Source organism: Rosa chinensis, chromosome 2 (assembly GCF_002994745.2).
Source record: "Rosa chinensis cultivar Old Blush chromosome 2, RchiOBHm-V2, whole genome shotgun sequence".
NCBI classification, from domain to species: Eukaryota; Viridiplantae; Streptophyta; class Magnoliopsida; order Rosales; family Rosaceae; genus Rosa; species Rosa chinensis.
Window position 1 is genome coordinate 19,366,928 of NC_037089.1, and position 14,709 is coordinate 19,381,636.

The 14,709-nt window shown below is 36.7% G+C and overlaps 2 protein-coding genes across 3 annotated transcripts; one reads left to right on the plus strand and one right to left on the minus strand.

Moving 5' to 3' along the window:
* The first annotated feature begins 3,282 nt into the window (after positions 1-3,282).
* On the plus strand, positions 3,283-5,511 carry LOC112189027 (cyclin-D5-1). Of its 2 annotated transcripts, none has more exons than XM_024328289.2 (5): positions 3,283-3,724; positions 3,925-4,011; positions 4,100-4,397; positions 4,502-4,635; positions 4,753-5,511. In XM_024328289.2, exons 1-5 carry the CDS (start codon positions 3,665-3,667, stop codon positions 4,957-4,959), a joined length of 786 nt encoding a protein of 261 aa, XP_024184057.1. In that variant the 5' UTR covers positions 3,283-3,664; the 3' UTR covers positions 4,960-5,511. The 2 variants fall into 2 exon arrangements, with proteins under 2 accessions (XP_024184057.1, XP_024184056.1); XM_024328288.2 differs by having other exon boundaries at positions 3,284-3,804.
* Positions 5,512-11,952: 6,441 nt separating this feature from the next.
* Positions 11,953-14,369, minus strand: LOC112190729 (F-box/kelch-repeat protein At3g06240). The gene is made up of 2 exons (XM_024330202.2): positions 13,116-14,369; positions 11,953-12,164 (listed from the first exon to the last, which is right to left on the minus strand). Exon 1 carries the CDS (start codon positions 14,216-14,218, stop codon positions 13,148-13,150), a length of 1,071 nt encoding a protein of 356 aa, XP_024185970.1. The 5' UTR covers positions 14,219-14,369; the 3' UTR covers positions 11,953-12,164; positions 13,116-13,147.
* Positions 14,370-14,709: the final 340 nt, after the last annotated feature.

Consider the following 14,709-nt stretch of genomic DNA (forward strand, 5'->3'; position numbering starts at 1 on the left):
AGTTGGGCCTAGGGCAAACACCCCAGCCCAAAAGGGCAGCTCCAAGAGAGAGAAAGTGCAACTCGCGGCCCAGCAGAGAAGGGTCCTCCAAGCCCAGCCCAAAACACTATCACCAACCCTAAATCTATGGACAGCCCAGTGCAGTGCCGCCGACCACTACCATCCAGAAACCCCGCCTCCGCTACCCCCCACGAAACAGCCCAGAACCACCAAGCCATGTCGGCCATCACGATCCGGCCAGACCCTCCATAGCTACGCCGCCACAGCAATCTACCTAAGCCACGCCTCCACGACACAATCCGCTCCGACCCCGCCACAGCCAACTGCCGCCTACAGATCTGGAAATCCCATGAAGAAGACGCCGCCGTAGGTCCTAGATGCCCATGACAAAACTCGCTGTATCTATCCAATCCGATCTCAAGTCAGAAAAGGCGTCTGGATTCCACCCCACCTATTCCGGCAAACCTGCGAGCCAAAACCTCCCACACTTGAAGCCCCCGAGGCAATAGCATTTCAGAACCCATCCGGCAGCAGCCCAAAGCAGCAAACCAGCGCCGCCGGACTAGAAGAGAACCTTAGTAAACAGAGACACAGTCCGGGTCTTTCGGAGCAAACCCTTGGAAGAGAGTTATGTAAAAATTCTCTACTGCTTCGGGTGCTTATATGAATACAAATATATGTGCTTTTATAGATCGAATTGAGTAGGTAAGTTTAGACATGTACAAACCTTTTAGGATCATGGTAAAAATCAGCTCTTACTACAAAGACAATAATGATTTTATGTAGAAAGAAAACAAACGTTGAATGTGTTTACGACTTAGTATTCACTCTAGTACTACATACATAAAGTACGAAAGTTATTATTTTTTTCCTTTTCCTTTGAATGAATTGAGAGAATATGTGTTGTACATGCAACAATAATAATTTGGTATGACATTGCACAAAAAAGGTAGACAATAATTAAGGTACAAGGAAAGGGCAAAAAATGGGTAAAAAGTACAAGGATTAAGTAAATAAAAGGAAAAAAAATAAATAAAAGAGCAAGCTTCCATTAATCATATTTAAAATCTAGGGCTGTCAATTCCGACATGACTCGAAACCTGCACGAAATAAAGCGGGTAGAACCAGCACGATTAAAAAACTGGTCGACTGTGCTATGACCCATTTAATAAATGGGTTGGCCACAGGTCAACCTGCCAACACAAAATGAACCCGTACAACCCAATTATGCTGTACTTATTTTTGAAATTTTAGACGTTGGGAGTATTTAATCATAGGATTAAACAATTTGAAATATTTTGTTTTATAATTATTGGATTTAATTATTTATGAATTATATATAATTATTTATATTCTTCGTCTTGTGGAGTTTTTAGTGAATTTAATCAATTATACATTTTTTTAGTTAAATGGGTCGAATTGTTAACCTTTAAATGAGTCATTTTGTCTAACACTACACGACCTATTTATTAAATGAGTTAAGCAGGTTGGAAACAAGTAATCCGTTTAATAAATAGATTGGGTTTGAGTTTAAATTTTTGACACGATTATTAAATAGGTTGGGTTTGAGTTTGTCTCTTGCGACACGATACATAACTTGACCCTACACGAACCTAACCCACACTACCCATTAACAGCCCTACTAAAATCCTTTAACTTCTAATAAATGAAAATGAAAAATTTTTCATGCTTAATTTGATTTTCATTATTTGGGATTTTGGGTTCTACAAGCTTAACTTCATTCCTAAACGTACACCAACATGCATTCTGTCATTTTCCACCCCTTTGGACCCTCCCCCTCAAAGAAAATAATATAGATCGAGAAGAGTTGTTGATGATGATGAGCCATAGGACCAAAAGACCCAATGAGATCCTTTTAATCAAATGGGACAAAACTTTCTATCCTACAGCTGTCCAAAATTAAAGGGTACCCCAATGAAGTATAGTAATCATAGTACGTATGTCATTTTGTATGTAAGGATTCTTTTATATATATACACACACGACCACGTGGTATAAAATGTGAAAAAGCTAATAACATGTAAGACCATCGTTATATAGTAAAATTATCATGTTTTTATTACAATATATATGAATATATGATACCACTTGTCCAGTTTACAAATTTAACTTTATTTTCTTTTCTCTTTTTTGACAAAAAACTAATTGATAATAAAAATAATAATTAATCGCAATACAAATTATTAATGAAATTATTATCATGGCACACAATACATATTTTTAGACACAAGATATACACGTACAACAAAAATAACATATGTTAAATGTGAAAGTAATCTAGATAAGATTGACTTTTGAGTTTGAGATATGCATTAGTTATTTACCTATATGTATATCATACACATTATATGTATCGTGCACTATGTATTCCTTAACTTCTCTAACTTGCGGAGGTGCGTGGTATTGTGCTCTAATCTTGTTTTCTCAATTGGTTGGTACCCCATTGGCCTTGGTTCATTGGTACGTTGTTGTTCAAGTTTGTGGTAGACTTCTAGTGTTTGTGTGTTGTCGTCATACTTGCAGTTCGTGAGTAGTGGTATCTAATCAAAGGCGAATAGTGTCAGCGATTCTCAGGCAATCCCACGTATAGCAATTAGTAGCTGCTTCTACAAATTGCTCTTCATTTGCAAGCGTGTAGAGTACTAAGTACATACTTAGAGCTTCTCCAATGGAGATGTTTTTTGCCACATGGAGTGTCCAGCAATGACTTTTTACAAATTAGCTTGCTCCAACTCTTATGTCAATTTTGACCATTCTCTTTCCAATTCACCGTTCAAAAAGAAAAGAGGAAAAATTTTGAGTGATATATATTAAAATAATACTTAATTTTGACATATTGCACCACCTAAGATTAGTCAAATATTAACAAGTCAATTTTGTCATGTCGGCATGTTATATGTCAAATTTAAATTCGACACAAGCCAAAAGATGCTCTAAAATGCTAGTTAATAATAAAAACAAGTATTAGTTATTCCCCTTTGAAATAAATATAGATAAGATTATGTTTATAAGATATACACAAAAAAAATTTACATGTGCTAAATGTTAATATCAAATTCATCACAATACAAATTAGCGCAGGTGTATCACACCCTTGGACACAGATTTACGAGATCATTTTGCTAGTAGTTTCCAAAAATTTGTGAATCTCCAAATTTAGATTTTAGGATTAGTTTCCGAAATGTTTGTATATACAAACCAGTACGGCAGTACGCGGACGTACTCCTCACTCCTAATTCTACAGAGACACTTCTCCTTAACTACTATTTTAACTCCCGCATCTATATCTCCTCAACTCATCCGCTCATTTTGGCGGCACCAAAACCGCCACTTACCTTCACACACACTCCCCACATTCACTCCCTTACCCCCCTCTCTCTTAAGATTTCACACAATCTTAGCACCATGGATTTAGCAGTTGTTTAATGCTGTCAATGAATATCCAGCTCTCGTCGTTGTTTTGACATTTTTGTGTTGATTTCTTTCCGTATCCTTGATAGATGTTCAAAGAGAGTCAGAAGAATAATGGAGGACTCTGAGTTCTCTACCCTTCTGTGCCGAGAAGATGAAACTTGCTTGATGAATCAAGTGGAAGATGATGATGAAGAATTAGAAAGTTTCTACCCGTTTTTTGTTTCTGAGAATGAAGACGAGTATATTGAGAATTTGGTTCAGAAGGAAAGTTATTGCTTTGGATCCAAAGGTTTTGTACCCTTTACTCATTGCTCTGCCACAAGCTGGTTCAAAGCTGCTCGCTTGGATTCTATTGATTGGATTTTCAATGCATGTTCCTCTTCTAAATCTCTTATTAGTTTTCGATTCATTTGTTGCTGTTGGTTTTTTCTGATCGTTCTTTGTCCAATTCAGATTCTGAAAGTCACGTTATTTACTATTTTGATCCAGGCAAGGGCAGAATTTGGTTTCCGGTTGCAAACAGCATATTTATCTATCACATACTATGATCTGTTTCTTTCAAAGCGATCCATTGATGTAAGCCATTGTTCTGATGTATTGAACAAAGGGTACTTGATCTTTATCTATTTTATGTTTATGTTTGGGTGCCATTGATTTTGTTTAGGATGGGAAACTGTGGGCGTTTAGACTATTATCAGTGGCATGTTTATCCTTGGCGGCCAAGATGGAAGAAATCAAAGTACCATCTTTGTCAGAATTTCAGGTTCAAGATTATGATTTTGAAGGCAGAACGATTCAGAGAATGGAGCTAATGGTGTTAAGTACATTGGAATGGAAGTTGGGTTCAATCACTCCTTTTTCTTATCTGCATAACTTCGTTTATAAGTTCTGCTGTGAATGTGAATCCAGACCAAAAGGACTAGTCTCTGGTGCTATAAGACTCATCGTGGCAATGACAAAAGGTAATAAATGATGTTAAAACATTGATGGTAATGATAGTCCTAATCTAATCTAATGAATGTGCATTTGTTTTGTTTCCTAATCAATCTTCTTTCTTTATTTGCAGAGATTGATTTAATTGATACTCGGCCATCTGTTATTGCAGCAGCTGCAATATTAGCACTAGTTGATGGTCAGTTAACTAGAAAACTTCTGGAGCTTAAGATAAGCCCGATCTCATTCTGGCATTCCCAAGATTATGTGAGTCTGCTAGCGACTTGTATTTGTTCATTGAGATTATTATTTAAGAACTTAAAATCGATAATGAATTGATAATTCTTTTAAACTGATTTTCATCTTACATTGGCCTTGCAACAGGAACATATATATTCGTGTTATAATCTTATGCAGGAAATTATGGAAAGAAAAGATAAGACACCACCCAAGTTTTCACTCTCTTCCCCTAATGTGTTACCAACAAGCTCAATCGATGTGCTTGAAATCTCAGTGGGCACAAAGAGAAGGCTTTCCTTCAGTGACTCTGATGACCTCAGTTGCCCAACAAAGAAAATTCACTTGCCATAGTTAGCAGGGTTTGTTTTTCTGCAGAAAAAAGATTGATTTGTGTTCATTGATTAGATTATAGAGTTCTTTACAAATGAAAAATAATTCTTGATATTAGGTGGGTTTATAGGTCTAATGAGAGTGCTATATCTACCAATTTCTGGTATATATGATTTGCATTTTGATGATTGGGGTTCCAATTTCCAATACCAAACTAAAGTTTTCAGCTGATGAGTGGTGACAACCAAGAGGATAGAGAAAAGGGAAAGTAAATAAATAAAAGAGGACGAGAACTACTTTAGCCTATAGGAAGAAGTAAGAAGCTGACTGAAGTCCAAAGCCATTGAGAAGGGGGATGAGTTTGAAGGCCAAGAGAGTTTGCTACAAGGCCATTGATGACACTTTGTCTATAAGTGATTTTTAGTAGTATTTGCTTTCACATAAATGCTACTATTGCTTGCCCACTTCTTTTTCAATTTGGTGTATTTTTCTCCTTGTTGTTATTATTTAATTATGTCTATGTTTCATGAAAGAGAACATTTACTGATGTATTTATTCATCACTTGCACCCTACTTTTTATGGGAAGCTTGGGATGCTTCCTATCTGTCTTTCAAAAGGCTGAAAGCCATGAGGGAATGAAGAATCGTTTTTGTTTGATTTGATATATCTGTGTTGCATTTGGGGCCATATTGGAAAGTATGTAAAGGTGAGTGTGATTATATTTGCTGGGAATGTTGTGTTTTCCCTTTTGATGAGTGGGAAACTTCTTTCATGAATAGGAAACACTTCCCTTTCACTATTAAGGTTGCACTTTGGTGAGGAGTCTTCCATGTGTCTGCAGATGAACATTGACAAACCAAAGAGGTGTCTCCCTTTGGTGATCATAAACAAATAGTTTAGTCAGAGTGTGCTCGATTCACATTTTCTTTATCAGAGGGAGTCTAGCCTCACTTGATATGTTTATTAGTGCATTAAATTATTCTTTTTTTTTTCTTTGTAATTAAATCGGTAAGGTGTTTGATGGATTGTCGGATACTTTAAAGATATAGAAGATTTAGAAACGAAAATCAAGTTAGTGCATGGACTATATTACCTGCCCATAAAAAAATTGAATTCTTGTCACAGATACGAGGATAAGTACTTCACCACCAAAACCAAAAGCTCCCACAATGCTCCATTAAAATTTGAATAAAGGGCTAGGCTTGTAGGTTATGAGTTGCTCCATTATGAATGAGGGATTGCATTTCCAGATTAATTAAGTGGAGACTAGGAGCAATTTCCTAAACACACACACAAGGGCCATTGCTTTCATCAAGCAAATGCAAATGCATCTGCTGATATTTCTGGGTACCATTTCACTGATGTCTGTAGGTCCCAAATGAACCGTCATCATGAACATAGTGACCCTTAATTTTTGGGGTGGGGCGGTGGGATTGGGGCATGAGATTCATGGCAAATGGGTGTCAGAAGGCTCCACTCATCCACATGCCTTCTTAGGGTTCATAAGATAGTCCCATTGCATTGTATTCTACCCTGAACTAGTAACCACTCTACTTGTTCCAGAATATCAGTGAATATGAAATTATGAATATATTATACTGTTGTACATGTAAGAGGTTTTTTTTTTTTCAGGAGGCAAAAGACCCACTCTTAACTGCTCCCAGGTCTAAAGCTATAAAGATTATTGTACATAGAAAGGCTGGTAAATGATGCACTGGGACAGAGTCACAGACTCGTCAAGTCTCAGGTAGAAGAAGAGAACCAACAATCCAACATGATCAATCAAAGTAGATGGCTAGTACTGGTTTTGTCTGTTATTGTTTTCATTTTTAGTACTTCCATCTAATCTTATGTTGAACAGATTTCAGCTTCACCCTGTAATTAAAAGCTTTCAGTTTTAGTCTAAAGCATAATCTGTGTCTATATGGGATTAACCTAACCTTAATATTCAGGCTCTTCTTTCATTAAGATGGTTGATGGCAAAAAATACATTCCATCTTTGCAGAAATGCAGTCTAGGATGCTCTGAAATCTACGAGGACCACACTCTACATCTACATCATACAGATAGGTGCAATAAAACAACATTTCACTCCTTTTAAGGGAAAATGACCTAAAGGGTGGGTGAAAAAAGAAAGAAATAAAGAAAAATGTTGGACGTAACTGTTTTGAGAGCATGGTAGTTGGAGAGGACCAAAAGTATTTTTTTTTATCATATGAAATGAATTTATTTGTACGGAAGAAAATGTTACAATTAGAATGAATAATATAATCAAGAGTTACAGTTACTAATGCACCTATTCATAATATAATGCCAGACTATCGAACCTGAATGTATCTTCCTATGTCCAGAGAAGACCAAAAATTACTTTCACCTAGCTAGGATACTATGATGGCATGTCATTGAACATTGTTCTGTATGAAATGTTATATAAGATTGTCTTTAAGAAATTTCCTTTTGAGGCTCAAGTCCATGATCCCTAATGTTAATTGATGCAACCCATAGCAAACCAGCTGAACCCAATTAGTGTTCCATCACCCTATTGCCCCATTCAAGGGTACATACAAGCTCCTTGACCCCAGGGATTGATAGTGCCTCATAAAGCATTGTAGCATGAGTTGTAACTCTACAGCTCATTCGATCTGATGGTAAGTTGGTCACCTTCAGCTAGTTATCAATCACTGATGCACAAAACTTTACTAGCAAAAGGCTCCCAGTGAGTTTTGACTGTTCGGAGCTCAAAAATAACAGAAATATGTCAATTATAAGTAAAAAAGAATAGGGAGTTTCTATTAGACTTGAGGTCTAACTTTTTCTCGACCACAATATTTGAGACTGCGCACATATATAGACTATTTTTCGCTTCTTATAACAAATGAGTTATTTATCTCATTTCACTTAACACTGAAGGGGTTGGACAATCGACAATCATCATAATTGCCTTTAGTTAATTTTTTAAATTTTTTATTGATTTAACCTAGGAGGGATAATTAGAATGTACCAACTCCCACTTCTTTTTTCATCAATTTTTTTTTTTTTGGTTAAAACGGAGACTGGAAAGAGAATGCTCTCCAACCCCAATTTATTGAGAGAAATAGAAAAAAATTACAACCATAGGAGAAGAGTAAGGCCTCCCTCACGAACAATCAGATAAACAATAGAAACAACACAAACAACTAAACATATTCAAAAATTTGGGAGACCAAGTTCATCTGGCCGACAATACTGAAGGATGGAAGGAGGAGGATCATCCCACCATGTCATGATGCCAGTCAAGGACAAATCAATATTAGCAAAAGCATCAGCAACTTGATTGTCATCCCTAAAAATATGAGATGACTGAAAATGCATCTGTGAGATAAGGTGCAAGCAATTACTCCAACCAATACGTAAACGCCAAAGAACAAAGTGAGGATCAACTATACTTCTTTTTTCATCAAATATGTTGTCAAGGAAGGTTGTTAACTATACTTATCCATTGACCAAGACGAAACTACAGTAGATTTATCTAAAAATAGAAAAGGAGTTCTTAACTATTAGAAACCATTCTCCAATCTCAGTCCAAATTAAGAAGCCCAATGGGTAGTGATCCCAGCCCTAACTTTCTGTGCTTATTACAAGCCCATTGCTTAAGTAAACTAAAATGTCAAAGCAATGCGGAAGAAGAGATCAAATAAACCCAACTGAAGGCACTCCACTCAAGAACTAATCTTACAGTTAAAACTGCATCTTGGATCCTATATAGTCACAGACCAAAAAAAAGAGATTCAATATAGTCAATTTGTCCCTCACTCAAGAACTAATCTTTTGAATAAAGTTTGGAAACTAAATATTCCGCCTAAAATCAAGATTTTTGTTTGGATACTAATCAGAATGGGCTTAGAACCAGAGATAAATTAGCTAGGCATAATCATTCTATTTCTCATGTTTGTCTCTATGTAACCGTGATACAGAATCTGTTGAGCATTTGTTTAGGCATTGCTTTTATGCTATTCAGGTTTGGTCTCATTTTTGAATTTCCTAAGAGCAGCTCCAACATGTTCCCCATATTTTGATTTTTCTCTACTTTAGAGAAGAATGAGCATCTTTTGCTCCAACAGATACCCGATAACTATCCCTATTTTAGAAAAAGTGAGAAAAGAGAAAACCAAATTCCCTATATTTACAGCAATCTCTAAAATTTTAAGGAAGAATATGGAGATTTTAGAGATTACTGTAAAATAGGGAATCTGTTGGAGTTGGAGAATAAAAAGATGCTAAATGTTTGACTTTTGCTTCCCTATTATACAGAAATTATAGGGAAGTTGTTAGAGTTGCTCTAAGGGGGGTGTATTATATATGGAATTAGTGGAACTTTTAAAGAAATCTATGAAATTTAAAAGTCTGGGTGTATTCAATATAGACTTTTAGTAATCCATAAAAGTTTTGAGGTATTCAATTAGGATTTTTAAAGACTTCATGAATTTCACCAAAATTTAGGGGTATTCAATTAGGACTTTTAATAAAAATGTTTAAAAGTTCCACTAATTCCATATATATAGCACCAATCAACACTTTATTCACCAGATTACTATTACCACTCTCTACATGCGTTTTGCATGTAATGTGGCCAACGTATATTTAAACAATGGTAATTATATTAGTCTTCATAGGGTGATCCTTGCCCACCACCTCCTCCAGTTCAGTTGTTACTCCTGGGCTTGAATAACACAGTACCCATGTGACTAAAAGGAAATCAAATATTCAAATACCACAGAATGTCTTGAGCTCACACTCATGTCCTTCACCATCTTTGTAACCCTATGCTTGAATATGTTAGAGAGGAAATATCCTACATTAGAATAGTGATAAATAAAATATAATTTATAACTGAGTGGATCACACTCAATTGTACCGAGGTCTTTTGTGATTAAAATCCAACACCTAACGGGTGGTTAATTGGGGACAATATCGGTACAATTGTGGGCTACGGGCCACTCTTGTCGCTGTTTAACATGATATCAGAGTGGGTCCCTCTCCAATTGTATCAAGGTCGTTTATGATTAGAACCCAACACCTAACAGGTGGTTAAGTTGGGACAATATCGGTAAAATGGTGGACCACTGGCCACGCTTGTCATTGTTTAACAGAATATACTCAACCTAAATCAACGGTTTATACTTTAAAGGGTGATCCTTGTCCACTAGCTCCTCCGGTACGGTTGTTACTCCTTTTTTGAGTGAGAACAGCCCAAACGAGTATCATATCTGATATGAGTGAATCAGGTTGACTCTGTGTTTACAAGCTCTTATTTTGTCATTGCTCCAAGCCTAGCCATTTCATAAATAAACTTCTTTTACATATGTGCATGAGGAGTACAAGCTAATTGTGATGGAAAAAAAAAACGCGCGGTTACCTGAAATGCACCAAAGACGGTGTTGTGAAGCTCCAAGGTAAGTTCGCTAGACAATATCGTTGTGAAACAGCCAAGCGGGTCTTCAAGTGCATTGCATACTTGTTTGAGTACCGAGAGCCATGAACTTGTCCCTGGCTTCAAGCACTCGAAATCTGAGAAATCTACCACTAGAATCTGGGTCATCCTTTTCTATTGATCACTTCTCACTAGCTGAGAGGTGAATGCTCTAAATATCTACGTGAGCGTATATAGAAAATCAAAAAGAGCTAGGGTAGGTGTTTGAACCTAAATTTGACAAGAGCCGTGTGGCAGACAGGTAGGTCTAGTCCACAAAATATATTAAACGATCACAGTTAAATGACTGCGGTGTAATGAATGACGGCGGTTAAATGGCCGCTGCATAATGAATGAGCAAGGTTGACTAGCCGTGGCATAATAAATAATTGCGGTTAAATGACCACGGCATATTAAAGATCTACAAAAACTAGCTGTCAACTTTATGATAGAAGATAACGTAATAAATGACCACGGGCATTTAGAGACGACATATTGAAGATCTACAAAAGCTAGTTGTCAACTTTATGACAGAAGATATCACGTTCAGATGACTGTTAACAAATTTAGAGAAATCCACTTGAATGAGAATTAAGCTATGTATTGCTGGAATCATCTGTTTTTGAATTTGATTACCCTTAAAAGCAGTTTGAATTTTTAATTTATTTATAATAAATCTAAAAAATCAAGGCTGAGATTGTATCTTTTTCTTTATTCTGTAGTGTTATCATTTACTATAAAAATGACCATATGCATCTTTGTTAGAGGTTCCCGATCAAACGCTCAATGCTATTAGTCTTTTTTTAATATTTTTTTTATCTTAATATATTATCAACATTTCAAACACAATTATTAGTCTTTACGTGCTTTGTTCTATCGCTTTACTTTACCGATATTTTTCTTTCCTGCACTTTACAGTATTATTCTTAGCAGATTTATATCTTTCTTCTTATTATTTCCTGCACTTTTACATTCTTGTTCTTTACTTTGCTTGCACTGTTTTTTACCTGCATCTACTTTTATGTTATTTATTTGATGTCGTTTACTTTATGTTTTTTGCTTTGTGCAAATATTAAGAAAATCATAAAAAGAATCATCTTCACCTCACTTTCACATTAGTCACTGAGTTACCCAACACTAAAATTCCAGTTAGTAACCCAATCTGTGTCAAAGTCCTTGCATTCAAGGCAAAGAGAACCTCGTGGCCGAGATAAATCCTTCCTTAGCCCACAATCGGCTTATTAGAAGTTAGATAAGCGTAAAATCAATAAACTAGAACAAAACCTCGCTTGGCCTCCCGATAGCAAGTTGGCACGCTTGCGCACACGTCACAAGGCCAGAAGGATGTATGGAATTATCCAAATATCTATCGGAGGTGAAATGTATGGAACTTGCAACAAATATCACTATTGAATCATATCAATTTTGTCAAACACAACCAACTTAACGACTTGATATGCATACCTATAGTTTCACCAACACATAAGTACATAATATATCGTCCATATATCTTATAGGATGTATGGAATCATCCAAATATCTATCGGAAGTGGAATGTATGGAATTTGCAACAAATATTAGTCATTCTTTTTTTTTATTTTTTTATTTTTAATATAAGTCGGTTGAAAACATACATACTTACAGGTAGCTTCAAAAACTGAAATTTAACATATGTCATTATCAAATATCAATAAAAGTGCATCCACTCCATCAGATCCACACCATTACTAGATCAAGAAACCACCATTAAGCTTAATCTTGCAATTGTACATCCCCCTACAAAATCCAAGAAAGAACACATTCAATCCTCTGTCAAAGAATCTATGAAAACCAACAAGTCAATCATCATGCAGGAAGAGTGGTCAGTTGAGAAGCTAAAATAAACTTGCATCATATCTCGAGTGACTTGCATACATCAACTATCTAGATTATCCCAAGTAACCTCATCAACAAAGGCATCAAATTTATCCCCCTAAAAGTGATTTTTTAAGCGAAGAATCTATATTACTTCCCAAGAACAAACTGGTTATGCATCTTGCAAAAAACATGTCAAGCCCAAAGCTGAAAATGAAACAAATTTGAAGTTTAAAGGCACGAGAGCAGAGTGAAAATGAAGTTAAAAACCAGCACTTGGATGCTCAACAGAGCAACTATTCACCAATTAATCATTCAGTTTCTATCTATATTTGATATAGCATCAAACAGCTCGTGAAGTCTACGTCTTTTATGTCTTCTGAGTTGCAACTAACTATTGTAAATACATCTATTAAGAAGCTGGCTCTCTAGTCTCTAGCAACCACGCATAAAACCAAGGCCTCATAAACAGAAGACTGACTGTTGCACCCTATAAAACAGAGTAATTAGAAAAATTTCCGAAGATTACACTGGCCACACAAAACCAGTCAAGCATCAAGTATGCATGTCATAAGAAAAAGGTAAAACAAACTCAGCTGGGTTACAATGGTGTTTCAGTTTCAAAGGAACTGAAAAGTTTCATTGATCAAGAACAGGATGTGACTAAAAGCAAACAAAAATATAATTTTCAGATGCATGAAAGCAGAGTCATAGTGAGGAGTAACAACCTGCATTGACAATTGCAAAAACACTTGATTCTATGCTGATCAAACATCAAGCATTAAACATACACAGTAACGCATTAAACTAACAAGTAAGTTAACAAACAATTTCATATGCATGGACGCAGAGTCAAAATGAGGAGTAACTAACCAGCAGTTACATGTAAAGAGCAAGTGAAGGGACTAAACACTAATCCGAAGTAAACTCTCCTCATATGGTATCATCTTGAGCGAATTACCCAGAATCACGCCAAGCTTCTCTTCTTTTTTATGATCAATATTGACCAAACAGCTCCCGTCGGAAGTCCATGTCTGGGCAATAATACTGCTTTCCATAACCTTAATAGGTCCCTGAGGCGGATCGGACAGCTTTAAGTTATGAAGCTTAGTCCATGAGTCACCACCACGCACGTCATATTGTCTCATGACCCAGAAATCGGCAGAGTCACCAGCAGTGATGGGACGACGGCATACACACAGGCATCCTCCAAAAGAAACCCCGAGCAGCGCAGGTAAGAACCCAAGACGTTGCTGAAAATAATTAGGCAAACGCATTTTCCTGAACTCGTCCTGTAACAAATCAAAGACAAGGATTTCATGATCGAATTCATCCTCCACCCAATGAAGTGCCTCATTCAGAAGAATTCCGTGACCGGTGGCATATAAGGCAGGGGAATAGCCGGCGCCTTGAATACTCTTCCAAACGCGAGCTCTCGATGAAAACATCCAGACCTCTGTCTTCCAAACGGAGGCCACCAAAACTTTGTAGTCATCGGTGGCCGACACACAGCCGACACCAGAAAAGGTAATAGAAAAAAATAAGGAAAATCCAGGGGGGTCAGGTAATTGCTTGAAGAATCTAAACGATGGGTTCCAGATATAAAACAATTTCTCATCAAAAGCTACAAATACCAGACCATTGCAGGAGCCCAACAGCTTGACAAAACGAACGGGTTGCTGGTGGAAAGGGAGACTGAGCTTTCTAACGGAGGAAGGCTCTCCAAACGACGGCGTATCATCCAAGTGTATGGATTCGAGTTCGAGTGGAGGGGCGTCGGTGGAGAAGAGGAGTCTGCGGCTGAGGGTTTTCTGCTGACGAGCCGCTTTAAGTTGGGATTCGGCGAATTTGGGATCGGACAGTATAATGAAACGCAGACGTTTTGAAACGGAGGTGAATCGGATTAAGGACTTGACGGGCAACCAAGTAAGGATATTCACTACAATCTCTTCCGGTAGGTCCTCTGTTTCCGCCATTGCACGGTGAGTGCTGAAGCACTGAGCGGAAGAGAGTAAGAGACTGACGGAACTATGAGAACACAGTTTCCGTTATTGATTTATTCTATTTCTTTTGCTCAGGAAAAAAAGGAAACGACACCGTCCAGTTATCTTTTTTATTTTATTTTAATAGGGAGCTTAACCTAGTCAAACTTAGATGCTCGACCTTAAGTTCGTATCTGTTCTCTCTCTTCTATTATTAACAGAACTGAGTTTGTTACTTAAAGTGCACGTGAAAAAAAAATACGAAGACCTCATACCATATAATATTTTTAAATAATTTTTGATATTTGAAGGGTATTATAGAAATAATAAAATACTGCTAAACAGTAAAAAGAAAAAGGAAAATGAATGGTCATGCCATATCATCTACACACATCACCTATTTGTCAAATCATATCATGTAATTCTTGAGAAAAAGACCATCTTATCATTTTAAAATCTAATTACTCTAAATTATTTTGATTTTC

Coding starts and splice junctions, on each gene's coding strand:
- LOC112189027 (XM_024328288.2), top strand. CDS start 3,547: ATGGAGGACTCTGAGTTCTCTACCCTTCTGTGCCGAGAAGATGAAACT. Junction 3,805..3,924: donor CTATTGATTGGATTTTCAAT/GCATGTTCCTCT, acceptor ATTTTGATCCAG/GCAAGGGCAGAATTTGGTTT. Junction 4,012..4,099: donor TTTCAAAGCGATCCATTGAT/GTAAGCCATTGT, acceptor GATTTTGTTTAG/GATGGGAAACTGTGGGCGTT.
- LOC112190729 (XM_024330202.2), bottom strand. CDS start 14,218: ATGGCGGAAACAGAGGACCTACCGGAAGAGATTGTAGTGAATATCCTT.